Source organism: Archocentrus centrarchus, chromosome 4 (genome assembly GCF_007364275.1).
Source record: "Archocentrus centrarchus isolate MPI-CPG fArcCen1 chromosome 4, fArcCen1, whole genome shotgun sequence".
Taxonomy (NCBI): domain Eukaryota; kingdom Metazoa; phylum Chordata; class Actinopteri; order Cichliformes; family Cichlidae; genus Archocentrus; species Archocentrus centrarchus.
This window is the reverse complement of record NC_044349.1, coordinates 13865705-13892661: the sequence shown is the minus strand read 5'-3', so window position 1 is coordinate 13892661 and position 26957 is coordinate 13865705. Positions and strand designations below refer to the sequence as shown.

General features: G+C 40.0%; 1 protein-coding gene across 1 annotated transcript in view; it reads left to right on the top strand.

The window, feature by feature from the left end:
* The window catches only part of abca7 (ATP-binding cassette, sub-family A (ABC1), member 7), a 33995-nt gene that overhangs the window by 3508 nt on the left and 3530 nt on the right, over window positions 1-26957 (top strand). Inside the window, exons 5-49 of the mRNA XM_030726610.1 lie at window positions 320-441; window positions 2250-2368; window positions 2849-3046; window positions 3138-3230; window positions 3341-3575; window positions 3767-3906; window positions 4116-4232; window positions 4361-4558; window positions 4785-4990; window positions 5281-5457; window positions 7547-7769; window positions 8021-8242; window positions 8499-8703; window positions 9112-9225; window positions 9736-9907; window positions 10200-10331; window positions 11546-11685; window positions 11794-11931; window positions 12308-12552; window positions 12825-12882; window positions 14641-14834; window positions 15521-15647; window positions 15760-15783; window positions 16188-16336; window positions 16480-16604; window positions 17892-17993; window positions 18426-18618; window positions 19184-19278; window positions 19470-19502; window positions 19633-19729; window positions 19894-19968; window positions 20102-20271; window positions 20501-20678; window positions 20943-21058; window positions 21148-21292; window positions 21588-21711; window positions 21841-21970; window positions 22203-22329; window positions 22585-22647; window positions 22796-22902; window positions 22988-23129; window positions 23420-23554; window positions 23685-23788; window positions 25115-25207; window positions 26692-26941. Of these exons, the coding sequence (XP_030582470.1) occupies window positions 320-441; window positions 2250-2368; window positions 2849-3046; window positions 3138-3230; window positions 3341-3575; window positions 3767-3906; window positions 4116-4232; window positions 4361-4558; window positions 4785-4990; window positions 5281-5457; window positions 7547-7769; window positions 8021-8242; window positions 8499-8703; window positions 9112-9225; window positions 9736-9907; window positions 10200-10331; window positions 11546-11685; window positions 11794-11931; window positions 12308-12552; window positions 12825-12882; window positions 14641-14834; window positions 15521-15647; window positions 15760-15783; window positions 16188-16336; window positions 16480-16604; window positions 17892-17993; window positions 18426-18618; window positions 19184-19278; window positions 19470-19502; window positions 19633-19729; window positions 19894-19968; window positions 20102-20271; window positions 20501-20678; window positions 20943-21058; window positions 21148-21292; window positions 21588-21711; window positions 21841-21970; window positions 22203-22329; window positions 22585-22647; window positions 22796-22902; window positions 22988-23129; window positions 23420-23554; window positions 23685-23788; window positions 25115-25207; window positions 26692-26941 (6352 nt within the window). The remainder of the gene's footprint in view (window positions 1-319; window positions 442-2249; window positions 2369-2848; window positions 3047-3137; window positions 3231-3340; window positions 3576-3766; window positions 3907-4115; window positions 4233-4360; window positions 4559-4784; window positions 4991-5280; window positions 5458-7546; window positions 7770-8020; window positions 8243-8498; window positions 8704-9111; window positions 9226-9735; window positions 9908-10199; window positions 10332-11545; window positions 11686-11793; window positions 11932-12307; window positions 12553-12824; window positions 12883-14640; window positions 14835-15520; window positions 15648-15759; window positions 15784-16187; window positions 16337-16479; window positions 16605-17891; window positions 17994-18425; window positions 18619-19183; window positions 19279-19469; window positions 19503-19632; window positions 19730-19893; window positions 19969-20101; window positions 20272-20500; window positions 20679-20942; window positions 21059-21147; window positions 21293-21587; window positions 21712-21840; window positions 21971-22202; window positions 22330-22584; window positions 22648-22795; window positions 22903-22987; window positions 23130-23419; window positions 23555-23684; window positions 23789-25114; window positions 25208-26691; window positions 26942-26957) is intronic.

Here is a 26957-nt window from a genome sequence, read left to right as displayed (position 1 = left end):
GTTTTAGCAAATACAGATTTTTCTCTACTTTCCAGACAGCATTTTTTCATACTTTTATTTCATGCCATAAATCAGCTTAAACTATCCACCACATTCGTTATTTGTTTCATTTTGGTAATACTCTGTGATGATGAGTTTCTTGTTTTCAGTTCTAAACATCAGAGTCACAACAGAAATCATTAGAATTCAAAACAGAAGCAAATAGAATTTTTGGGGACAAATTTAGGATTAGCAGGAAATTACTCTGTATGCAAACATGAAGTTGATGTTTACTGTCATTAAGTATCACATTCCCATTCTCACTGTCCTTTTCCTCTAGACTGTCTCGTCTTCTCATGGATGTCCAGGCTGTTCTTTCCTACAGTGGAAATCGGAGCTTTGTTGGCTTTCAGAACCTGATGGAGAGTGTCCGGAAGCTGAGAGAAAGTAGAGCTTTGCCAAGTAATGCAGCTTGTTTGAATCTGTTCTAGCACTGATCCACAGGAAAATGTGTTCAACTGGGGGCAAACTTTGAAGAGTGGCACTTGAGAATTTTTTTAATGTGATACAAAATAGAAGTGGGCACTGTTAATCAGAATGACTATTGAATATGTTCAGCCATTGTGGCAGAACATGCAGCTTTACATAAAATCAATGTTCAACTGGCTTTTTAAAAATATCAAAGTTTTGTCACGGTCAAATCAGGGCCGGCCTCCTTTTTATTTGTGTTTTATATGTTTTTGTTTTGTTTTTCCTGAATGGATGGTTCCTGTCAGGCTGTCGAAACAGCAGCAGCAGCAGCGCATCTCCGGAGCATGACTTGCAGCATACAGCGGGGCTCAGGGTTTTTTAAAGTGTTGGGATTATCCCACACAGCAGCACCTCTGGCTTTTAGTTTTGTTTGTTTGTTTGTTTGTTGATTGTGGAAAAGTTGAACATTTGAGCACCACTGATGGCACAGTTTTGTTGCCAAGTAGCTGAGCTTAATTTCTGTTTGTCACAGAACTGCAAAACCTCCTCTCTTTTTAAAAGACATTTTATAAACAAGCATTTACACAAAGAAATATCACATTTAATTTGATGAAACCATGCATACAGCAGGCGATCTGTATGCATGGTTTAAGCAGACGTTGAATAACCTGCTGATTGTTTGTTACTGCTGTTGTGAAAGCAGCACATAGTGAATGCTTGGCTTCATCTCACCTTGGTCATATTGAGTTACATGGACTTCCCCTGTTGAAGAACAGACTGAGTGAAAGCAGGTTTTCAGTGTTTTCTTTTTCTGCAAGGCAAATATTACCATCAGCTGACTAAAAATCCTCATCCATCGACACTTTAAAGAACCTGGTACACTGTTTCATTTCATTTCATTTTCTGCAGGATGTCTTGTTTGGAAGGAGGAAATTATTATTTAATTAAACCTCTCAGGAGATGAGTGAAAGAGAAAGTTATTTTTGGTAAATGTCTATTTAAAAAGAGAGAAGGAAGTAAAATTATGAATCCTGTGTCTCTGGGTTATGTGAACAGTCTACCTAAGCAGGCTTTCGTGTTTAACCCTTTTTATAGCAAGTGCATCATATTTAATACATGCTTTTTTTTGAGTTTCTGAGACGTCTAAATCGTTAATTAAATTTTCTTCCCCAAAAAACAAAAATAAATTGCACATTTTTAAACAATAAATTGAAAAAAGATGTAGCAAATGTGACCCAATTTAAAACTCATACATGCAAATTAATATTCATTTTCTTTTTTTTATTTTTCAGAAGGTTCAAAAACACTCCATTTTCAAAAGATTTTATTTTCTGGCAATTATTTCATGGGTCAGGTTTTACAGGGTTAATGCACTTTAGCTGCTGCACTGGCCCACTAGATGAATGTCAAGAGTCATTAATAATGAACAATGCAGTTATCAGTTACTGGAACGGGACTGATTCTGCCTCTTTGTAGCTGCACGCAGTTCAGCTTTATGAATTTGCAGTCGAGTGTATTACTCTCACAAGAAGGAAGAAGCTTTTCAAAATGATAAATCTGTTGTTTTCATGTTAATATGAAAAGGAAGAAACTGTTGGATGTTATGCATTACCTGAAAAGTTGCAAATTAACTGTATTAACTTTAAGACCTTATACTGTGGACTAACCTGCAAAATGTTTTGTTTTGCATAATTTGTTGTAGTTGTTAAGTAGCAAGTCTAGCTTGGACTTTGATTTGTCATGCAATGTGGTGAGTGCACTGAGTTTAATCTTAATCACTCTGTGTATTTCCACTGTAGATCTCCCAGTAAAAGATTACTTGAGACCCAATCAGACATTCTCCACCTTCCTCCTGACCAATGCCAGCATGAAGCCTGTGACTGTGGACACACTACTGAATTCTAAACTTAATTTTCAGGTTGGGTACCAGCCTTAGTCCCAAAAATAACCATTATCTGCTATGTAGAATAACAACCTGCTAAAGCCCAGAATATTTGGCCTAAGTGGTTAATCTCTGCTTAAGATACAAACCAATTCAATTTGAATATTTGAAACAGAATAAATCTGTTTTAGTGAATCAGAGGAAACAAATCAGATTTACTGTCTTGATTCACAAATAACATTAAAAAAAATGAATGAATTATTCTCAGTTATTTTACTCAGTGGTTCAACAAAACTCCCTTTGAATGAGATAACTATAAAACAGAAATGAGTAGCATAGAAAAAGCAGAAGATAATCAAAGTTAAGAAGATTTCAGTGACTATCACTTGTTACAGGAAAGTCTGGCAATTTGTGATCATATTTTAATCTAGCAAGCCTCTTTCCTTTACGTTATTTTTGTCTCATAACCAAACATTCATAAAAGTAAACATGTCTAATTGACTTTGTTCATTTCAGACTATATTGGCTGTAACTCAGATGCAGATAAAGGACCTAGTGTGTAATGTGAGCATCCTAGAACAGGTGCTGACAGTGGATGGAGGAGAAGCTGCCATGACTGATCTTCAGACCCAGCTGTGTGACTTACCAGCAGATGTGCTGCAAAAGAGTGAGCGCCTTTTCCTCTCTCAGCTTGAGTTGAGCAAGTTCTTCACGGTAGGTATCAGTTGATGGAGAACCCAGTGCAAAAGTCAGTGAATTCAAAATACCGTCATTATAACTGTCCATCTCTTTTCTCTTTTCCCAGGGAGACCGTTTAATGGCCAATGCCAGAGACCTCAGGGTCATCAGTAAGGCTGTCACCTCAGTTTCCCAGGAGCTTGCGGCTGTCATGGATAATGTAAGAGTGCACCAGATTCAGCCTTTGCCTGTATTTTAATCAGATGAGACACCGGACATAACAGGTTTTTGCCTTTTTCTGTTTCCTCACTCCTCCTTGACTTCGTTCAGATCTCCTCCCTCTCCAGTTTTGCAGAGATGAGCGCAGCTCTTCGTGTTCTGTCTCCAGAAAATCGCACGGCGATGCCCAGGGAAAGTTTCAGAGCTTTTTCGAAGATCATGTGTGGTCACCCTGAACTTGGAGGCGAACGCATCCCGTCCCTTAACTGGTATGAAGACAATGACATCAAGTCCTTTTTGGGCAAAAATGGCACAGAGGATGTGGATCTGGAACACAACAATACAAGTAAGATGCTGTGCAGATTCTGTGTGCCTTGACCCTTCTGTACTTCAGGTTGCAATCACCTTAAATAAAATAAATTTTGTATCACTGTAAATCAGTACAACCCCACTGAAAAACAGCTCTGTTGTGTTCTGTGAACTATTTTAGGATTGTTTAACATATGTCCTGTTTGGCGGATTCTTTGCTCCCTGCAGCTCCCTTCTGTAAAAATTTGATCCAGGCTCTGGAGTCGAACCCTCTGTCTCGCATTGTGTGGCGAGGAATCAAACCTCTGTTCATCGGAAAACTGCTGTACACACCCAACACTCCTCCAGTGCAGCAAGTTATGAAAGAGGTACAACAATCTAAAACTCACAAGGATTGTCTCTTGTTTTATAAACAAAAGATGTAGTCAAACAAGGAAATTATATTATCTACAAAAGAAACTAGATGTTTCCTTGATTGACATCACCACCACATACTTTAAAACTTGTAAATCAAAAGACATATTTCTGTATTTGCACTTGTAGGACTGCTTAAGCTAACTTGTTTGGTCTGCTTAAGGTGAACAAAACATTCGAAGACCTGCAGATTATCCAGGAGCTAAATTTAGCCTGGATTGAGGTGGGACCGCAAATCAAAAATTACATGGAGACCAGTGTGGAGGTTCACATGCTGCAGGTCAGACTCTCTAACTTACAGTAGGGAGAAGTGTAATATGCAGTGTTTGATGCTGCACATCCTTTTCAGTTGCACAATAATGTCTGTGTGCGTGTGCGTGTGTGTGTGTGTGTGTGTATTTGAGACAGAATTTGTTGAGGCAGCCAGAGATTGCTCTACTGGTTAACTTGCGTTTGGAAAACACACCCTGGACAGCTTCAAGCATTGCACGTTTCCTGTCGACTCCCTCGCCAGATATTCCGCGGAGCCCCAGATCACCACCAACCTGGCTGGACATCTACAATGACATCAACCAAACTATCTCCACTCTTGCGCAAGTCACAGAGGTTCTCCCTCATTTTTTTATTCATTAGTGTTTTAAAGACATGTAAGAAAATCTGAAATTTCTGCCTTGCAGTTGTAATATGTGCAACAGAATGAGTTATTTTTTATATTTAAAAATTTAACAACTGCTATTGTTGTAGTTTTGCAGAGTGGTGGAGTGATAACGTAGGGAAATTCCTTTTAATTTTCTTTTCATATTTTCTAAAAGTTTTCCATTGGCTTCTGCAGTGCTTCTCTCTGAACAAACTGGAGGGACTGGAAACTGAGGGTCAGCTGATTGAAAGAGCACTGGAGCTCCTGGAGGATAGGCAGTTCTGGGCAGGTGTGGTTTTCCTGCTGCCCAACACCTCCTCATCTGAGCTGCCCCCACATGTCACCTACAAAATCCGAATGGACATTGATGATGTGACTCGAACCAACAAGATCAAGGACCGGTACTGAGAATTACCGTTACTGTTACAGCTCATTACTATCACTAATAGCATATTCTTTTTAACCATCTGCTCTTTTCCAGAAGTTAAACATAGGGCTGCACCTGCTGTTGATAATGCTTAACTTTGTTTTATAAATGGAGAACATTTGGGGTAATTGAACTAATCATATTGAGATGCAAACTAATCAGAAAAACAAAACACTAGCAAGGACATTTTGGGTTTTTCTAGCGCTTGAATTCGAGCAACAAAACCTCTGATTTCTTCTAAACCATTTGTTGTTTTAATTTCAGGTTTTGGGATCCAGGTCCAGCTGCTGACCCCTTCAGTGATATGCGCTATATTTGGGGTGGTTTCGTGTATGTGCAGGACCTGGTGGAGAGAGCGGTGAGCAGAGTGCTTACTGGAGTTCGACAGACTACCGGCATCTACATCCAACAGATGCCCTACCCCTGCTATGTGGACGATGTGTGAGTGACATTTAATCATAAACGGATATGGGTGTAAAATTTCCACACAGCTTTGATCTGTTGTTGAGCATTTCATGTAGACCAGCTGTAGGTGAGGAAAGAGTTACTCTGAATCTGAACAGAACTGAGAGATCTCTGTTTAATCTCTCAGCCCCTGGCCCTGTGGTTCTGGGAAAACTTAATCTGCTGTCCTTGAGGGGAATCATTGAGACGTCATGAAAATGAGGAAAATCTCTCTTTTTTAAATTGAATTACTGTAAATGTTAGCAGTAGCTGTTGCACCCTCTGAAATTATTAGGGGACAATGTGAAAAAAATTGTTGAATAGCTCAGCTAATCAGTTTAAAAGATTTGGATATAAAAAACATAAACATATTATTTATTTGCACACTGTATACAAGAAAAATAAAAATTAATATATAGGATTATGAATTAATGTAAGGGCTGGTCTTTAGTGTATTTATAGTCCTTTGACAAAGAAAGTTTTCACAGGATCACTTTTAGCACCCATAACTTAAAGAAATTTGAAGTAGTTGTTTTCTGTGTGACTTCATCAGTCTCTCACATTGTTGCTGAGGAATTTTGGCCCACTATTCTTTACAATGTTGCTTCAGTTCATTGAGGTTTGCAGACATTTGCTTGTGCACAGCTCTTGTAGCCCTTTAACGCCGGGCGATCGCTGCTGAAGTGCCCGTTTCTTGCCCTCAATAGTGGCGAACAGCTGATTGAGACATGGCGTATCAGCTCAGAGTTGGCTGATCAAAGGAACGTTGATCAGCTGGCGTATTACCGTAACTCCGCAACCGTTTGTCCTATCGAAACAATGCAAACGGTTCCTGAAAGCCCAGAAATTGCGCGTCACAGCCATATAGGGGTATTACGGTATTTGTTGCCGGAAGTCCGCGAACGGCGGCACTTTTTAAGTATGTCGTGTCACATGGGACACATTCGGTGTTTAAGGTGCTACCAAAGCATTTTTGTCAGGTTGAGGTCTGGACTTTGACTGGGCCATTGCAAAACCTTGATTCTTTTCTTTTTCACCCATGCTGCTGTAGATTTGCTGCTGTGCTTGGTAGAATTGTTCAGTTCCATGATCTAATTTGGGCCAAGCTTTAGCCTCACATTTGACTCTAGATTACTGTGGTATACAGAGGAGTCCATGGTTAATTCAACAACTACAAGGACCCCACATCATATGGCTGCAAAACAAGCCCAAATCATCACCCCTCCACCACTGTGCTTGACAGTTGCTATTGCATGTTTGTATTGATATGTTCTGTTTGGTTTTTTCCCATCATAGTGCTGTGCATTATGGCCAAACATCTCCCCTCTGGTCTGGTCTGTCCAAAGGACATTACTCCAGAAGTCTTGTGGTTTGTTCAGGTTACAAAGCCTAAGCTGTACTACCATGTTCTTTTTAGACAGCTGATGGTCTCTCCTGGTAATACTTTTGAGACAAGCCATGAATGCTTCAGACCTGTAAACTGCCAAAACCTCAACTTTTATAGAGGTGCTCACACTTGTTAATAGTAAGTCAGTCAAGTCCATTTGATTATCAGCAACTGGCTGCTGTTTACCCTCTTACTTCCTATGGAAGCAGTAAGCACTACATATAGTCTTGTAAAAACTTTCTTTTTCACACGAGTATAGTCCCTTTTACTTTATGGTGTTACAACCTGAGTGATTTAGATCAACCTTCTGCAGTTAGTATGTTAGCACAGAACGTAAAAGCTATCACTAAGAGTATTGGGGAAAAGTGTTAAAAATGTCCAGATCTTGCATTAGTACTTTAGTAGTACTAATAGCAGTAGTTAATAATAAACGTGTCCCTTTTGGAGCAGTTATGTATGAGCATTATATCAGAGTACTTTTTCTACTAATGCAGTTATATATTACACAGTTTAATGCATTTGTCAAAGACGTAAGTGTCGGGGAGTGCTTGAGTTCATGTGACAGGATTGTTGGAGTGCAGCTCAGAAAAAGATTCATAATTATCATGTTTTATGTTTAAAACTTGCTGCTATAATCTTTCTTGTATCACTGGTTTAACATCAACACGTGTATTTCTTCTTTGATTACCTTTCCAACAGTTTTCTTCGAGTGCTGAACCGCTCCCTGCCGCTCTTCATGACCCTGGCGTGGATCTACTCTGTGGCCATGATTATCAAAGGTGTGGTGTATGAGAAGGAGGCGAGGCTGAAGGAAACCATGAGGATCATGGGTCTGGGAACTGGGACACTTTGGCTCAGCTGGTTCATCAGCAGCATTGTGCCATTCCTGTTTTCTGCAGCACTTCTCATTGCCCTGCTCAAGGCAAGATGATGACCCATCATCTGCACAACTGTATTATAGGACAAACGCACACTAGACTGCAACCCTGTAGGCTGGACACGAACAAGAATATGTGAACATCACAAAGACTGTAGTCGTATTTTTTTTAATGTAATGAGAGAGCGTGTTAGCAGAAATTATTTACGTATTAAAGTGTTTTATAGTTTCTTGTGATAGCAGCTTTAACTGATCACTGATGGTGCTCCTCTCTTTTTTTTCTTTTTTTTTTGCAGTGGGGGGACATCTTGCCATACAGCAACCCAGCTGTTATTTTTTTCTTCCTCACAGCTTTTGCCACTGCCACTATCATGCAGTGTTTCCTCATCAGTACCTTCTTTTCAAAGGCCAACCTGTCAGCTGCCTGCGGGGGACTCATCTACTTTGGACTCTACCTGCCCTACGTACTGTGCGTTGCTTGGAGAGACCACCTTAACACCACACACAGAGTCTTAGCTGTAAGTAAAATAATTAAGGACAAGGGAAAGTTTATAGGGGGAAAAAATCCCTTAGTTCTTAATAATGAACATGGCCCTTTTGGAGCGGTCATGTTCAACCATTATACAGTACCAGTCAAAAGTTTGAACACACTCACTGAATGAGTTTGTCCAAACTTGTGGACTGGTACTGTATGAGAGTAATTAATATTTAATGTAAACTTAATTTATGAATGTAAGTAAAATAGGATGTAACGTCATTGTTGGTTTCTCTCAGAGTTTCCTTTCTCCTGTGGCCTTTGGCTTTGGCTGTGAGTATTTCTCACAGTATGAGGAGCAAGGTGTGGGCATTCAGTGGTACAACCTGAACGCCAGTGCTGTGGAAGGAGATGGATACAGCTTCACTATCTCTATAGTTATGCTTTATGTGGATGCCTTCATCTACGCCGTTGCGGCCTGGTACATCGAAGCAGTGTTTCCTGGTATGATGATTCTAGCTTGATTCTTAGCTATACTGTGAATATTTTGTATATCTGTGAAGAGTTGTAAGATGATCACAGTCTTCTGTCTGTGTTGCAAACTATAAATTTTTCATTTGTATTTTCCTGTATATGGAAGACTTGGTTTTAGTTCAGAGTCAAACTTAAGTGGTTCAGTGGGAAGGCAGTTAATTTGTGTAGCAATGAAAGTTAATTACAGTCCTGGTTTTACATCTCATTAAAGTGGTCAAATTAAACCTTTTTGTTGAGTTGCTATTGCTTTTTTAAAAATGTTCTTAAAATTTTACCAGTTACAAGAGAGATGCTACTTTGTCTTTGTGGCAGCTATTTTTAACACTGCAATTTTTCCTTCAGATAAATGTGTGCATAAGTTTGTGTTTTATGCGTCAGGTGAGTATGGGATCCCCAGGCCATGGTACTTCATCTTTCAGCTCAACTACTGGGGAGGTGTTCCTCTTGAAGCAGGCATGCCAATCCCCCCTGCACCTACAGAGCAGAATGAAGGTACAGTTTCTCTTTTGAGTTATAATATTTTTGTCTGCAGGTTTCTAATGGAAGGCTCATTACTATAACTTATCATTTATATCAGTTGTTTGTTTATTGGAAAGCGTTTTAGTCATCTGTCATCCTGCTCAGTGATGATTTTTGGAGGTTGCCTGAAATATCTTCAGCTCAGTTCGTCATACCATTTTAAAGACAGTCCTGGCAATTTCGTAGTCTTAAGCCCATTAAGTACAAATCAAGGTAATGAGCTGAGACTATAAGCCAATTAATTACAAGGTTTGAGAAAACGAGGAGACTGAAGTTTGGTCTAGACTTCACGTTGTTCTGTTGACTAAGGGATTGTGATTCAAGCTATCCAAAATCCTTTTCATTTAGTTTTTTCTCTTCTTTCTGTTGTTTGTACAACTAGAGTGGAAGCATTTCTGTGACTTGCTACACTTAAATGATAATGTGTTGTTTTCCTCAAGTAAATTCATAGATTTAATGTTGTCTCTTTATGTCTGCAATCAGAACACATTGAACCAGAACCCAGTAATTTGATTCTGGGTGTGAGCATCAGAAATCTGGTGAAAATCTACAAGAAGGGGGGGAAACTGGCTGTAAACCATCTGAACCTGAAGTTCTATGAGGGGCAGATCACCTCTTTTCTGGGCCACAATGGAGCCGGCAAAACCACCACCATGTAAGAGCACCATGAAAGTTATCAGCACCAATCCTTTTAAGTTTACAGATAATAATAATAATCTCACTGGTTGAATGAAAAATACTCTCACCATTTGTGGGATCATACACATAATTTACATGTAGAATTTTTGGAGCTTCATTTACTAAAATGTAGTTTTACAAACAAATCTCATACAGTTCCACTGTTGCTGTATGACTTCTAATTTTAATAAATAGGAATTAGGTTGTGATTATAATTTAATGTAGAAGGTGTGTTGGATCAGTATGTTTCTATGTCTGATGTTGGTTAGATCTGTCCTGACCGGTCTGTTCCCACCCACCTCTGGGACTGTGTACATCAAAGGGATGGACATCCGCCATGAAATGTACACCATCAGAAGGACACTGGGAGTTTGTCCACAGCACAATATCCTGTTTGACATGTAAGGCCTGCACACAAGCTCTGTTGCACATTGTTTTTATAACTTACTCTGGTTTTGTTTGATAGCCTCTTCTGTGGTTAACACAGTTGTTCACTTTGGTTCATACCTCAAATAAATCATTGATTGTTTAATGAAATGAGACAACTTCATAAAAAAAAAAAAACAGTTTGATTATCTTTTCAGCTAATTGTTTAGATTATTAATTGCTTCATGTTTGTTAAAAATCAAAAGACTGATGCATTGTTTTTACACAAATTGTAGTCAGGTTTATCATGCTTTAATTATCTTTAAAAACGTGTTTTTTCACTTCTGATTGAACAGAAATTAGAAGGGCAAACGCGTGTATGGAAACAGTCAACAAAACTGAACTGTGAGAATCCTCACAGCTCGCTGTAGATGTACATGAAACTGGTCAAGTAAAAATAAGGGCACGGGTATGACACCATTTCTAAAGATTTGAGTGTTCCCAGTAATTGTAAAATGGATAAAGTCCCAGAGTTGGATTTTTGCCCAACATGAGTGAATGAGTCAGTAGGTCCTTGGTCAGTCTGATGAATGACTACTGTAAGGACATCACTATAAATAAGGACATATTATTATGGTGATAATATCATATCACCATAATAATATCATATCATTTATTATACAGCAGCCACTGTAAAAGGCATGTGACAACATGCTTCCTTGTCAAACTGCCTTTAAAGAACTTTGAGAGCATGCGGGAAAAAAATTGTCTTACTTGATCATTTTTAAATAACTGAACTATTTGGGCAGAAGCTCTATTTGGGGACATGCGTCACCTTTTGTCACGTCATGATTGTAAACCAAATTAAATAGCTAACATAATGCTGAAGTGGCTTCTGACTGTCCTTGGGTAGCCCAGCCAAAGACTTAATCCCTAGACAACATCTATGGAGAGACCAGAAGGTGGCAGTAAACAGATGCTTGAAGAGATCTGCCAGGAAGAAGAATAAACTGCCTTTATCGAGATTAGCAAGCTGTTATGACTGACAATATTCTCCAAAGTGCTGAATTAAGGTTCTGAATACTTTTATAATTTCTAAGAACTTCAGTCAGTATTTTTTATAGTATAGATTGTTTGGAAAACAGTATATTTACAGTACCATAAGTGTTCTCAAAGAGTTCTGAATACCTTCTGAAGCAAATACATATAAAAGAACAGATTTCTATTAAATATTTTCATTTTTTTTCAGACTAACAGTGGAGGAGCATGTGTGGTTTTATGGGTGTATGAAGGGTTTGTCTGAAGCAGAGGTGAAGGCTGAGGTGGACACTTTACTGGAGGATGTTGGCCTCCTGCACAAACGTCATGAACAGATCAAAAACCTCTCAGGTAAAGTTACTATTTTCACTTCAGTGTGTGAAACTTTATGCATACCAAAGATTCCGTTTTGTTTTTAAATCTGTTTTGTTTTCAAACTTGAAACTTTCTGTCTGTCAGGCGGCATGCAGAGAAAGCTGTCTGTGGCAATAGCGTTTGTTGGAGGCTCGAAGGTAGTTGTCTTGGATGAACCTACAGCTGGTGTTGACCCTTACTCCCGCAGAGGGATCTGGGACCTGCTGCTCAAATACCGCAAAGGTGCCGTGAGGCAGGGTTTTCTGAGTGGGTGTTTAAGGGTGAGAAGAAAGCACATTTTAGAGGGCCAGCAGCCTAAAAGGCACTTGTTGGTTAGTTTCCTATTTAGGGATGACAAGTTTGTAAATTTAGTTTTATTTGAACTAAAAGATTACATAATTACACAAAAGTGGGGCCTACATAAAGTATTACAAAATACACTAGTTTCCTTGAGCTACATCGCTGTAAAACCTGGAGATGCTTTTCTTTTCAGAGATGCTTATTTTCAGACTAATAGGGAAAAAATCCTACTAACATCTGAAACAAATGACAAACATGATACCAAATGACAGGGAAAATTAAGATTCATTTGTGTGTTTCCGTGCTCTTTCCTCATCAGACCGGACCATCATCCTGTCCACCCACTACATGGATGAAGCGGAGTTGTTAGGTGACCGGATCGCCATCATTTCTCAGGGGAAGCTGTGCTGCTGTGGCTCACCACTCTTCCTTAAATCCCAGCTGGGATCTGGCTTCTACCTCACTGTGGTGAAGAGGGAAGGACTGGACACCAGCACTCCCAGTACTTCCAGTATCTGCACCGGCACCAGCATCAGCACCAACAAGCTGCCTCCTCTTGTCAAGGTTTGCTTTCACTCACTTTCATTATAGAAATTAAAGCTTTTGGTTTGCTTGTTTGTTTGTTTGTTTTTTTAAAAAGACAAATTTTTAGGTGAATTGCTAGTTGTTTTTTATTACCTTGTTCTTATATATATTTGTTATTATTATTATTATTGATACATGAATTTAAAGAAAGCACAGAAATCCAGAGTCCTGAAAGGATAGTTTAGTTGCTGACATTTTGGCCTTCGTGTTTGTCTATTTGCAGCTGTTGCAAACTCTACTCTGTGTTTCAGGACAGCGACTCATCGCTGAGTGAAGACACCGGGCTGGGAAGTGAGGATAGCAGTTCATGTGAGTATTTAACTGTCATATGAGTTCCCCAGTGTATCGATGTGGTTCAGTGTTAAGTCAATTTTTACTCATTGTCAGAATCAATATGGGTTCTCCCCACATGAGATTAATTGATCATCGACAAGCGTGAGCATGTCTATTAAAGCAGAAGTTTTGCTTGTCTGGAGCATTCAGCTGTGTGTTAACAGAGTGCCACAATCTTCTCAGAAGTGGATGTCCCAGCAAATTCATCCCAAGGTCAGAACCTGTAATGCTCACAGAAACTGCATAAAACCCCAGAGAGCTACAGCTCAGACTCTACAGATTTCAGTTAGCATGTTAAATGTTAAAGTTCATGACAATTGCCAAATTAATTGTTTGGAAGGGGAAAGCAGCACGGCTTGCAAAGTTGCATCTGAACAAACCACAAGATTTCTGGAACAATGTCCTTTTGGACAGACAAGGCCAAAGTTGAGATGTTTGGCCATAATGCACAGCGTCACGTGTGGTGATTATCAAACACAGTATATCAGCACAAACACCTTATACCGACTGTCAACACTGGAGGGTTGATGATTTGGGATTGTTTTGCACCCATAGGATATGTGATCCTTGCAGTCACTGAGTCAACCATGAACTCCTCTGTATACCAAATATCCATCCATCCATCCATTTTCTTCTGCTTATCTGGGGCCAGGTCACAGGGGCAGCAGCCTAAGAGCCCAGACCTCCATCTCCCCAGCCACCTTCCCCAGCTCATCTGAGGGACACTGAGGCATTCCCAAGCCAGCCTAGAGATATAATCTCTCTAGCATGTCCTGGGTCTGCTCTGGGGCCTTCTCCCAGTAGGACATGCCCGAAACACCTCACCCAAGAGGCGCCCAGGAGGCATCCTAGTCAGATGCCCAAACCACCTCAGCTGGCTCTTCTGTGATGTGGAGGAACAGTGGCTCGACTATGAGCCCGTCCCAACTGGCTACACTCCTCACCCTATCTCTAAGAGAGAGGCCAACCACCCCTTCAGAAGAAACTCATTTCTGCCACTTGTATTTGCAATCTCATTTTTTCGGTCACTACCCAAAGCTCATGACCATAGGTAAGGGTAGGGACATAGATTGACCAGTAAATCGACAGTTTCACTTTCACACTAAGCTCCCTCTTTACCACGACAGACCAGTGCAGCGTCTGCATCACTGCAGACGCAGACCCAATCTGTCTGTCAATCTCCCACTCCCTTCTCCCGTCACTTGTGAACAAGAACCCAAGATACTTAAACTCCTCTACCTGGAGGAGTATATATATCATGTAAGTAGAGTGCCGCTTTCCCGTCCTGAGTCGCCTGACAGTCTGCCAGAATCACTCTGAGGCTTGAGTCTCATGAAAACTTTCCTTTTCACACGACTGTATTGATTGTCTTTCGTTACATGTCTGAAATTGTAGTTTTGCATACGTAGCTTACAGCAGAAGAGGGTCCACTTCATATCCATTTTCACTGATGAAAATTCTTTGTCCCTGCTTGCTGTGAATTATCAGGACAGTTACGTGCATGACAGCAGAAATCATAGAGACTTTGTGGTAAGGAGCTTGCAGCTTCAAAGATCATTTATGATTCCATCCAAATTAACTGTTTTCATGTATAGGTCCACCTGGAAATGTACAGAAAAGTTCAAGGTTTCAGTAAATGTTTGAAAACATCTCAAATAAATTGTTTGGTACATTATTGTTGTTGCAAAAAATTTAAAGTCAGATTCATCACCATCTCCATGTGACACTTGGCAGCTTTGCTCTCACTGGTGCAACACCACATCCCTGCTGCGAAGCTGGTGCAGGAGTCTAGACGCGAGGCAGTGATCAACCTGCCACAGACAGCCGCCAAAGACAGCAGCCTGGCCATCTTACTATCCGCACTGGATCAGAGACTGACTGAACTGGGAATCAGCAGCTACGGCCTGTCAGACAGCACACTCGAGGAGGTGAGACAAAGTTACAGTTACATGTAAATGCTGTACAGCTAACAAAACAGGAATAAACATAACATCATTGGAAAATATGAGACTCAATCAGTGGGTGCTTGGTTGTGACTAAAACTGGTATAAAAATGTCATGGGTTTATATGTCACCATCAGAGAAAGAGCAGCATTAAATCCTGTAAAAAACACAACACTGTGTATTTGATTCAGTAAATAAACAGTCCACAAGCGTGAAGGTAACAGTAAACAGCTTGTTAGAACCACGTATCATCCTGTCTATAGGCAGGCCGGATATTTGTGGAGCAGCCGTGCCCATAATGGGCTTAACATTAGCATTCGATTAGCACTGATAGCAGACTTGCGGAGCCTGATAACTCACCTTTGGATGAAGTGGCCACTTACTCTGCTCGCATGATATCCTGCAAGCCTTCTGCATGCTCCCTTCACTGCCATCTGCTGTCTGCAGCTTAAGCTGTAAAGAAAATGCCTTGGTTTGAACTTAAAGTTGCTTTGGTTGAGAACTTCCTCCATCTTGATCCTGCAACACAGTATAAGTATCAAATTTCCATTAAGACGTTGTAAATTTATGCTGTTTCCAGTAAAATTTTATGTTTTTTTTATTTTCACACTCCTTCAAAGAGTGCCTTGTTGTGCGTGTACAGATGATTTAAATTTAAAGTAATTTCCAGATCTTTCTGCGAGTGGCAGAGGAGACTGCTGTGGACACTGGCCCAGAGCTGCAGTCTGAATCACCCCACAGCCAGCAGCTGTCAGAGCAGGGAGCTGATGGGCATCCTCTTGAAGAACCAGAGGCAGGTGTGTGTACACACACTCAAATACATAGATTTGTGTGCATACCTCATTTCATGCACAACCACTCTTCTGGTTTGTATCCCATTGTGACTGTTTGTTTCCATGATGCTGCCAGGAAGGAAAAAGCTTCGTAAACAAGGTACTCTCAGCTCATAAACGGCTGAAAATAATTATTAGATTAGATTATTTTTCCCTAAGATGGTGAAAAGTTTGTGTACATAACTTAATTTTGAATTACTATTTTTAAGTGTTTCTCTATGGAAATGACAAGATTATGAAAAATGATACAAACTAAAATCAGATGAAGATTTTCAAGTTTTAGTCACTTTTAAAACCACCACACACCACACCTATTCACAGAAAGTGGGAAAATGCAAAGAAAATAGACGTAAAATATAATAAAACTGACATAACAGTCAGCTGTTATGTCAGTTTTTAACTTTAGATTGTTTTGTCTCTGTATCCACAGTCGTGTCTGGATATAAGTATTTATCAGCTAAGTGTACATTATCAGTCCAGTTCTCACACTGTTCTTCTTGCTAGCAGAACCTCGGGAGACAGACCTGCTGAATGGAGATGGCCACAGTGGGGTGCCTGTGACCGGCTGGTGGCTGACATGGCAGCAGCTGAGAGCACTCTTCATGAAACGTTGGCTTTATGCTCGGAGGAGCCGCCGGGGAATCTTTGCTCAGGTTAGACAATCTGTCAGCAACTTTTTAAAATGTCCACTCAGCTCTACCGCTACTTCTTTTCTATTAAATTAGCTGTTTGTCATTAGATATGTGTTGAAGAATGATAGAAAATGTCCTTAAGTAGATCTTGATTTTTGCCTCAGATTGTTCTGCCTGCTCTGTTTGTGCTGATCGCCCTGCTCTTCAGCCTCATTGTTCCTCCTTTTGGGAGGTACCCTGCCCTGCAGTTGCAGCCCTGGATGTACGGCGAACAGTACACCTTCTTCAGGTAGGAGTGCACCCCATTATTTTCCTTTCTCCACCCATTTGATTTAATCCATATCTTCTGCTGCAATAAATCCTGTCAGTCACTCAATGAGTGGTAACCACCTACAAACTTCCTTCTGTTTTCCTCATGTCTTGTTAATGTGAATGCTGTTGAACATTCACATTATTGTTATCCTTCGGCACGTTTTTCAGTCTTTAACTCCTTCCGTATGCTTTGTGCTACAGAAACTGTATTAATATCAAAACTTTCACCTTTTTCCAGAGAATTATGCTTTTACTTTTTTTGTAACTTTTATTTTACTTTGTAAAATATTTAAATTTTTATGAATTTTGTTTTTGCCATTTGAAATGAAAAAAGAAGGTTTGAAATTCTCTTCAAACCAACCCTATTTGACAGTTAACTAGTTCAGCATATTTTGAGTAAGAAAAGAAATTCAAACTTTAAGAGGGTCTCAAGACCTTGAACTATTCAGGTATTACTCGGTTTGTTGATATCGTTTATAGTTTTTAAACAGTGACAGTTTACGTTTCATGAAATTTTCAGAAATTTGAATAGTTTTCTATGGAGGCCCTTTAGGGTGGTGACATCATCACCCACTGAAGAACTTGAGCTGTTTTACCTTTCAAATTTCTTTATATTTCAGCTCTGTTTACCCCACAAATTTTGGTCTATCCTCACAATTTATAATTCAAATTGTATCTATGGTTGTGCTCTTTAAGAAAATGATCTTTTCAAAACCATTTACAGAATTTAAATTAGGAGCCTGAGAGTTTCAAGAGTACCTTTCACATTTGACTTTCACTCCAGTGTTAACTTTTCTCCTCTCTTTGGGGCAAAAACCAAAATTGAGGCACTCAGTTTTAGTGGTATAGACATAAAAATACATGTCCTGCTTCAGTAACATCTCCTTGTGCTCATAGTCTAAAAGATTTTTTACCGGGACCTACACTTTTTGTGTGTTAACCTGTTGTTTATGGGTAGGTCAGCAGGATTTTTGAAGGGAAAGACACAGATTGAAGCAGCTTGTTTCTGACTGGTGGATTCAAATTCAGACGCATGAGGCAGGTGGTTCAAAATAGGCAGTTAGTGCTAATTTTAATTTTCTTTTTCTGCATTTAAGCTGATTCAGCAAATTAAGTTTATTTAAGCATTTCTAGGCATTACAGCTCAAATCTTTTTAGCTTTCAGCATTCACATTGCATTTTCTCTAGGAAATGCTTTTTTTCTAGTTATTGTTGTTGTTCATATTGTTGAGGAATTCCTTCATTTCTGGTTTAATATTCACAGCAATGATGACCCTGGAAACCCAGCCACGGAGAATCTGCTTGAAGCTCTCCTGGACCAGCCTGGATTCGGTACCAAGTGCATGGAAAAGGAGGACAGCAAGATGTAAGACCATCTCATTAAACTTGTCTTAGTGGTATTTGTGAAGAAAGTAGTAAAGGTAGAGGAATTCATACTGCTGAGACATTATAATGTTGACTACAGTGTAAAGAAAAGCTTGAAAATCATTATTCACCCAGAAAATATTTGTTTTCCTTACACAGATAATACTGCTGTGGCTAAAATGTGTGCACCTTTTCTTGAGTTCTTCAGAAAGTGCCAGTTTTTGTTTTGCTACAAAGTGGTTATAAAACATTATAATATACAGCCTTCAGTGGCAATCAGCAGAAATTGCATCTGCTATAAGTAAATGTATAGATTTAAGGAAATCTGCAACATTTAAAAATATTTTTATTAGTTTAATGCACATCAGTGTGATACTGGGCATGCAGGCAAGTGTTTGATAGCTACTACACCAAAACTGTCTTCTCCCTGCAGGGATCCTCAGTGTGAAGGTGGGCGGGCTGGCTTGTTCATGAGGCCACAGTTATCCTACTCCACCTGGCAGATGTTTAGCAAAGGCAACTTGAGCAGAGAGAGATCGTCACCTGAATGTCAGTGCAGCACAGAGGACGTCTACCGAATGCTCCCTGAGTGTCCTGTTGGTGCTGGAGGGCTTCCACCTCCACAGGTCAGCACGGTGTCCCATCTGGACAGATTTACTGTAATTCAGTGACGGGTGATCTGATTTCTGCAACAGCAGTTGCATAAGGGATGAAAAGTATCACCAGTCAACTTTCAGTTAACTGATAATATAAAAAGAAATAATAATATAATATAAAAAAGAAAGCAAAGCCAACATTATCTGAAACCTTGTAACATTTTCATGAAATGTTTGGTTTTTTAATGATAGCATGTTGTTAAATATTGAAAATACTTTAAACTGTATGTCTATAATGTATTGTAGCGATTCTCTTAGTTAGAGAGCGTGTTGATGTTGTGGGATTTCGGACTGTTCGGGAGGTTCGTGAAGGCAGCATGGAGAGAGAGAAAAGACCGAGAGCTTGCCTGTGTGTGTGTGTTGCTGTTCTGTTGTTGTAGTTGTGGTTGGCGTGGCTGTGGCCTACAGCAGCCGTTTTCTGCTAATAAAGACGACCTTTGTTGTGAACATCGCCGACTGTGGAAGTGTGTTTACAACGTTACAGTATTGGACCCTACTGCTTTTACCTGAACCATTAAAATTTTTTATTTTTCAGATAAAGAGGGCAACTGGAGACATCTTGCAAAATCTGACAAGTTATAACATCTCAGATTACCTGGTGAAGACCTACTCTCCAATTCTCAAGAAAAGGTACCTCATTAACTCAATATGATAATAATTTACATAGGGCTATCATTTATTTCGATCCCAGTTGACAAAATTCTTCATGGTATTCATAATTGTGTTTCATTTGGCAATGAAAATTTTTACATTTTTCCACCATGATTGGAAGCTTTTAGATTTTAAATCTTCTAACTCTTGTCTCTCTGTGCCGTTAACAGCCTAAAAACCAAGAAGTGGGTGAATGAATTCAGGTAAGCTATTAAATTAGATTTAGAGGAAAATATCTGCTTTAATTTAGTGTGATAGCTCTTTAAATCCTTTGTACTTGTTTAAAATTTACTCCAAAATTTACCATTATATTATTTCAAAAATGCGTCACAGATATGGCGGCTTCTCCCTCGGAGGCACAACGGTATCTCAGACCCAATATCTCCAAGACTCGGTCATGGCCATCAGGACTCGTTTCCGAGTCCCACAGGTACAGTGGGCTTTCAAGGTTATTTAATAACACTAATGTTTTTTTTTAATGTCTCTTCGGTGTTTACCCTTACATTGACATACACACACACACACACCCCCAACACCATCCACCAATAAAGCAGTCAACATTTCTGTGCCTAAATGTTCTCTGGTTAATCACAGAACAGTTCTCTGGATCATCTGCTGCACAGACTACCAGAGGTCTTAGGAGGGCTGAACCGTGAAAACAATGTGAAGGTAAATGAGTGTCTCTTTATCTGTCTTCTGTTTATTATCCTCAACCTTTAAAGAAAGGCCCTCTTTCAAGGGATGTAGGTGATGGGTCCAGATATTTGCGGCTGCTTAAATGTTCTTTCTTTGCTGTACTCAGGTGTGGTACAACAACAAAGGCTGGCACGCTATGGTGTCCTTTGTCAATGTGATGAATAATGGCCTGCTAAGAGCGAGCCTGCCACCAGGTCCAGAGAGGAGAAAGCACGGCATCACTGCCTACAATCACCCACTCAACCTCACCAAGAAGCAGCTCACTGAAGTAGCCATGTTAGTTGAAGTTGAAGTTGAAGCTGATGGATTTTGTTTCCTGTGCTTATGTCAAGAGGAAGATAAGAGTGAATTTAAACTCTGTGCACTGTTGTTTATACCAATATGGGTGTAAAATCTCTACTGTTCAAAACCAAGTTTTAAAAAAGGACCAGTTTGCAGTTTTTCAAATAAATGAAATAGGTCCACAGTGTGCTGATGTGTTTTGCTGCTTCCTCTTCCTCCTCAGGATGACTACATCGGTGGATGTTCTGGTTTCCATCTGTGTGATTTTTGCCATGTCCTTTGTGCCAGCCAGTTTTGTACTTTTTCTGATTGAGGAGCGAGTCAGCAAAGCCAAACACCTGCAGTTTGTCAGCGGGGTCAAACCGATTCTCTACTGGCTGGCCAATTTTGCCTGGGACATGGTCAGTACAGCAAGAGATAGGAGACGTTAATTGTTCTTATTCAGTCAGCCACTCAAGCTGAAACTAAATTATGCATCAATATAAATCAGAAAATATGATTTGATTTTACCTCATTTACTTTGATAAAGTCTATATTAAGTTTAATCATTTACTGCTCCACTAAGGACTGTGCTGGTTCTCAACTGTAACACATAATTAATAACTAGGTAAAATTCTGGCTTAGATAAAACAACAGAATCATTTTCTTTTTTTCTCTGTTCTCAGGTAAACTACACCGTTCCGGCTATCATGGTAGTGCTGATCTTCATCAGTTTCCAGCAGCAGTCATACGTCTCTGAGACCAACCTGCCTGCTCTTGTCCTGCTTCTTCTGTTCTATGGGTCCGTTTGAGCAGACTCCACTGATCTTTCTCCATATTGTCACAGATTTGTCTGGCTTAATTATCAGATAACCTTATTGTACTTTTTAGGTGGTCCATAACCCCTCTAATGTACCCAGCATCCTTTGTGTTCACCGTCCCAAGCACAGCTTATGTGTTCTTGACCTCCATCAACCTCTTCATTGGAATCAATGGCAGCATCGCCACCTTCGTCCTGGAGCTATTTGTAGATGAGGTACAGATTTTTCACAGACATGAAATTTGATTATTTCTTCACCTGTGTTATAGAAATAGAAGTAAGACATAGGACATAAGTATGTGTAACTAACAGTAACTATACAGTTATACACAGCAGAAACACCAACCTTATCAGTCAGTGATTCAATTCAGTGTTTCTAAGCCTCTGGTTTTGATTTTTTTTATTAAGGAAATGTTACAAAATCCTTGAATTCTTCTCTACAATAATAACCTTATTTTGTTTAAGGCTCCTTTAACTAATTTGTCATATGTGGGTGATTTTGTCTTTCCAGCATCTGAACGAGGTGAACAGAATCCTGAAGAAGGTGTTTTTAATCTTTCCTCATTTCTGCTTGGGACGAGGGCTTATCGACATGGCCAAAAACCAGGCCATGGTGGACGCCTTCCAGAGACTGGGTATCTATTCATCCGCCTCAAAAGAGATGCTGTTAAGAAGATTATTGCATCTTGTTTCCATATATGTGGCAAACACATATACTAAATGTATATAAATATATATGCATGTAATGAATGCCTCTCCTGCAGGTACCAAACACACCCTGGACCCACTTCAGTGGGACTTTGTAGGGAAGAACCTTTTCGCAATGGCAGTTGAAGGTGTTTTTTTCTTCATCTTTACCATACTCCTTCAGTACAAATTCTTCATTCGCTTCAGGTAAAAATATCTCTCTTTAACCTTCTGTACTCTCTAGTTTCTCTTGTAGGCTATGGTTGCATTTTCTTCACTTGGATGTCCTGTAGAAGGTTAAGCCCTGAGTACTGTTATTTTTTGCTATGGTTATTGCCTCTGTGTCAGATTAATGGATAAAAATTCTAAAAGCAAATAAAAATATGTGTCCTCATAGAAATGTGACAAAGGTCATAGTTTGTGATGTCGCTCTGTTTAGGCCATGGTGGGCCAAACCTGAGTTGCCTCCTCTTGGTCCAGAGGATGAGGATGTTGCCAGGGAGAGAGAGAGGGTCAAAAGTGGCAAAGCTCAATCAGACATCCTCACCATGGTAGACCTGAGCAAGGTACAACCTGCATGCAAAAAGTCAAATCTGAAATTTTTTATGTCATTGTCACCTAAATAACACTAAATGTTTTCATTCAGCAGACTTCTTGTAGAGGAAAGTTTATTTTAATGTAAACTTAACATATTCTCAGATATACTCAGTCACGTTGATGAGCTAGCCTCCTCCTAGTGATCCCACACTAACTGCATACAGCATCTGCATCATTGTGAATTTCATGTTGGCAGTGTAACAAAGGAGCTTTTTGTTGTTCAGGTTTATAAAGCCGGCAGAAAACCAGCAGTAGATCGTCTTTGCCTCGGAATTCCTCGCAGTGAGGTGAGCGATCTACACGACAAATGCACCAGTGACTGTGAAGGTAGACTGCTAATAGCAGCTGTCACATTGTGACTAAATAACTGGTGTTGACTCCATCGGTGTATATATAGAGATATTTGTAGCATTCTGTTATGTCTCTGCCATCCAGTGTTTTGGATTGCTTGGGGTGAATGGAGCAGGGAAGACTTCTACATTTCGCATGCTGACTGGAGATACACCCGTCACACATGGAGAGGCTTTCCTCAGCCAGCACAGGTACAAAGCATGTCAGCTGCAGTGACTTCAGCCCCTACAAAGATACCAAACCACAGACACCATAGAACTGTTTATCTGTTCACAGTGTGTTGACAGAAATGGAGCGAGTCCACCAGCTGATGGGTTACTGTCCACAGTTTGACGCCATCAGTGACCTGCTCACAGGTCGGGAACATCTGGAGCTGTACGCCCGCCTGCGGGGGGTCCCAGAGGAGTTTGTCTCCAAGGTAACTTAAATTTGCAAACTACAGTTTGTCAAGAGAGATATGCTGAAGAGGTGGTTTTATTTTATTTTATATATATATATATATATATATATATATATATATATATATATATATATATATATATATATATATACCGGTATGTTTAATTTACCCTTTAATGTGTGATGTTGGAATTTGCCAGTCTTAAGGTGTCATTGTAAAGATGTGGGTTTAATCATCTGCTAAACTATCAAGATTAGCTCCACTCAGTGATTTTGTCTCAGTTGTGCAGTTTGTTTGCTGTACTGTAGGTGGCACAGTGGGGAGTGAAGAAGCTGGGGTTGACTCAGTATGCAGACCAGGAGGCTGGAGGCTACAGCGGGGGCAACAAGAGGAAACTCTCCACAGCCATCTCCCTCATCGGGTCTCCACCTGTTATATTCCTGGTGAGGCTTCAGCTTGATTCTTGATAGAAAATGTGATGCTATTATTACTGAGTGACTTTCCATAAAATATTACTTAACTTTCATCTTACTTTATTTCCTTTATACACCCCCCCACCCCCCCTTTCGTCAGGATGAGCCTACTACTGGAATGGACCCAAAAGCCAAAAGATTTCTGTGGAACTGCATCCTCAGTGTCACCAAAGAGGGAAGAGCAGTAGTACTCACCTCACACAGGTACGATTCAGTTCAGTTCAGCTTTCTTTAGTTCACAATGATAGTTGTTTCAAGGAGCTTTGTACTGTAAGGTAAAGACCCTGAAATTTTAGAGAGAGAACCCAGATAATCTGGTGCTTTAGGGGTGCTGGTTTAGCTTCCTGTGTTGAGCAGGTGAACCACATGTCATAAGGCTGTTGCAGAGGCCCTGGTTCAAATTTGCTCTGTATGTCTCCTTCCAGGTTTCCTGTCAATTCTTAACTATTCTGTCATAATAATGGCTAAAAGGCTTGAAAACATTCTTTAAAAAATATGGTAATTTAGCAGAACACTAAATTATCATTTACATTTCTGAGATGGGCTGATTGTAATAGAATACAAGGCTCCTGTGGCCAAGACAAAAATACACAACTCGCTATTCCAATATTGGCGCACTAAAACCATTAAAACACAAACATTATGAAATCCTCTACTGCTGTATTTACACCTTAAGGTTTCTTTTATGTAAGTGTTCATCGTTGTATTATGTATTTACCGTATTTTTCGGACTATACGTCGCTCCGGAGTATAGGTTGCACCAGCCAAAAAATGCATAATAAAGAAGAAAAAAACATATATAGGTCGCACTGGACTATAAGTCGCACTTTTTTTGGGGGGGGGGGGGGGGGGTTTGATAGAATCCGAGACCCAGAGCAGAAATTCCATCTTGAACGGCAATTTAAAATAATAATGGATTAAAGAACAGGACGAACACAGTTACGCCTACGTTATGCTAACGTAGCACATTCAGCTACATGACGCACAACAAACACGTGTTCGGTATGTTAACGTAACATTAAGTTATTCAGATAACCATAGCATAAAGAACATACTAACAAGTTAACCAAACCATCAATCCATTGAATTCTTCATCCTCGGTGTCACTTCTAAACAATTCCGTACACTCCATAGACGAAGCGCCGCTTCCTCTTCTGTGTCGAGTTAGTCAGACTCGTCGTCAGCTGCAGTTCCAATTATTCCAGCCTTTCTGAATCCCAACAGGATGGTTTGGTTGTCACTGAAGCCCATGTTTTCTTGATCCATCCAATGACTTCCAGGAAAGTTGGGTGGCGCATTCTCCCAGTTGCCGTTAAGCTGTGCTCTCCATCCACTGCGCCCACAGGTTACGCAAGACTGCCTTAAAGCTGCAGTTCACGGAGATGTCAAGTGGCTGGAGTATTTTGGTTCATGTGTTGTAAATGTCACATATACGTCGCTCCGGAGTATAGGTCGCACCCCCAGCCAAACTATGAAAAAAAGTGCGACTTATACTCCGGAAAATACGGTACTATGTGTTTGTATTTTCAGCATGGAGGAATGTGAAGCGCTGTGCACCAGGATGGCCATCATGGTCAACGGCAGGTTTCGGTGTCTTGGATCTGTCCAGCACCTTAAGAACAGGTAAGGTAAAAATTATAAACTATACCCCCCCCCCCAAAAAAAGAAAGATATCAGAACTTTTGGATTAGAATGTGAAAAAATTTCAACATTACAGAGTAAAACATATTAAGCAGATGTCATATCACAGCACTTTACATAGTAAGTTTACACCTCATAGTATTGTAGAGAGAAACCCAACCATTGCACACAAGCATTTGGCATCAGTGAGGAGGGAAAAACTTCAGAGAAAGCCAGACTAAGGGTGAGCCACCATGTGCAATGGCTGATGGGAGTGAGAAGAGAGTGGAGAGACAAGGTGATGAAGGCAGGTTAAAAATTATTAAAAATGATGCTGATGTTCCAGCTACAAGTCAGAACATAAGTATCGTTTCACCTCGATAGATGGTATGGGTGTGTAGCATGGTGTGCTGTGATATGGGGCCACTTACTTTAGTTGTAACTACACAAAGTAATTTCAAGTATTCAAGCAGGTGCATATGTGTGACAAAATTAATGACATGCTATATATATATATTAGGGGTGGGACTTTAACGCGTTAATTTCGATTAATTAATTACAGGGAAAATAACGAATTAAAAATTTTAACGCATTTTAATCGCACTTTGCACCGTGGAACGTTTCTCAGTGCACGAGTTCCAGGCATAGAGATTATATCGACTCACGATGTCAAAAATTCAGGGGCCGCATCCTTCGAAGGACCCGGCCCACGGTCCTTTGCAGCCCACGAAGACCGCAAAGGCCGGAGGTGAGCGGCTGTGAAATTGGACGGTCTAGCCTTCATATCAGCGTCGCCTGCCCTCACCTCTGCGTAGCTCGTGTCGCCAGCAACCGTGAGTGCGAAGCACAGCTGTGTAAAAGCAGCTGGTTAAACGGAGAACGAACTTTTTCTCCTTTTTGTGGTTTAATTTAAGTCTTTAATTCAAAATAAGCTGTTAAAACAAGCATGACACATTTCAGCATCAAGGAATACAGCTGAGAGAATGATTAATTTCCAACTATAACAAGTGAGACATTAATGTTATTTTCCCACCAGTCTACTGTGTAGTAGACTGGTGGGAAAATAAACAAAATTTTGAAGTTTAAGCTTTTGTATATTGATTCATTCGTCAACCAAACTTAAATTTATATTTATCATGTTAAATATTTAAATGTGATTAAAATGCGATTAATTTCATTAATTCATTACAAAGCTCCTAATTAATTAGATTAATTTTTTTAATCGAGTCCCACCCCTAATATATATATATATATATATATATATATATATATATATATATATATATATATATATATATATATATGAGACACACACACAAACACACATATACGTATATAGTAAATGCATGGGAAGTGAAACACGACAGTGATGGGGAAGTGGTCAGTGCTTCATGGGAGAACTGCCAGCATAGCTTATTTCTCATTCTATTAAATTGATCTCATGTAACAGTTGTGAATCATGTGTTTTGTTCCTTCCTGTCTTTGAGGTTTGGTGATGGATACACCATCATCCTGCGTTTGGCAGACACTAAATCGGATCCCGACTCGTGTCCTGTCAGCACCTACATGAAGGAATGTTTTCCCAGCATTGAGCTGAAGGAGCGGCACCAGAATGTGCTGCAGTACCAGCTGCCTTCACACGCCTGCTACCTGGCTCGTATGTTCGAAGTGCTGGCAAACAACTACGAGGAGCTGGGCATCGTCGACTTCTCCGTTTCACAGACCACACTGGACCAGGTGAGGGTTGTGATGT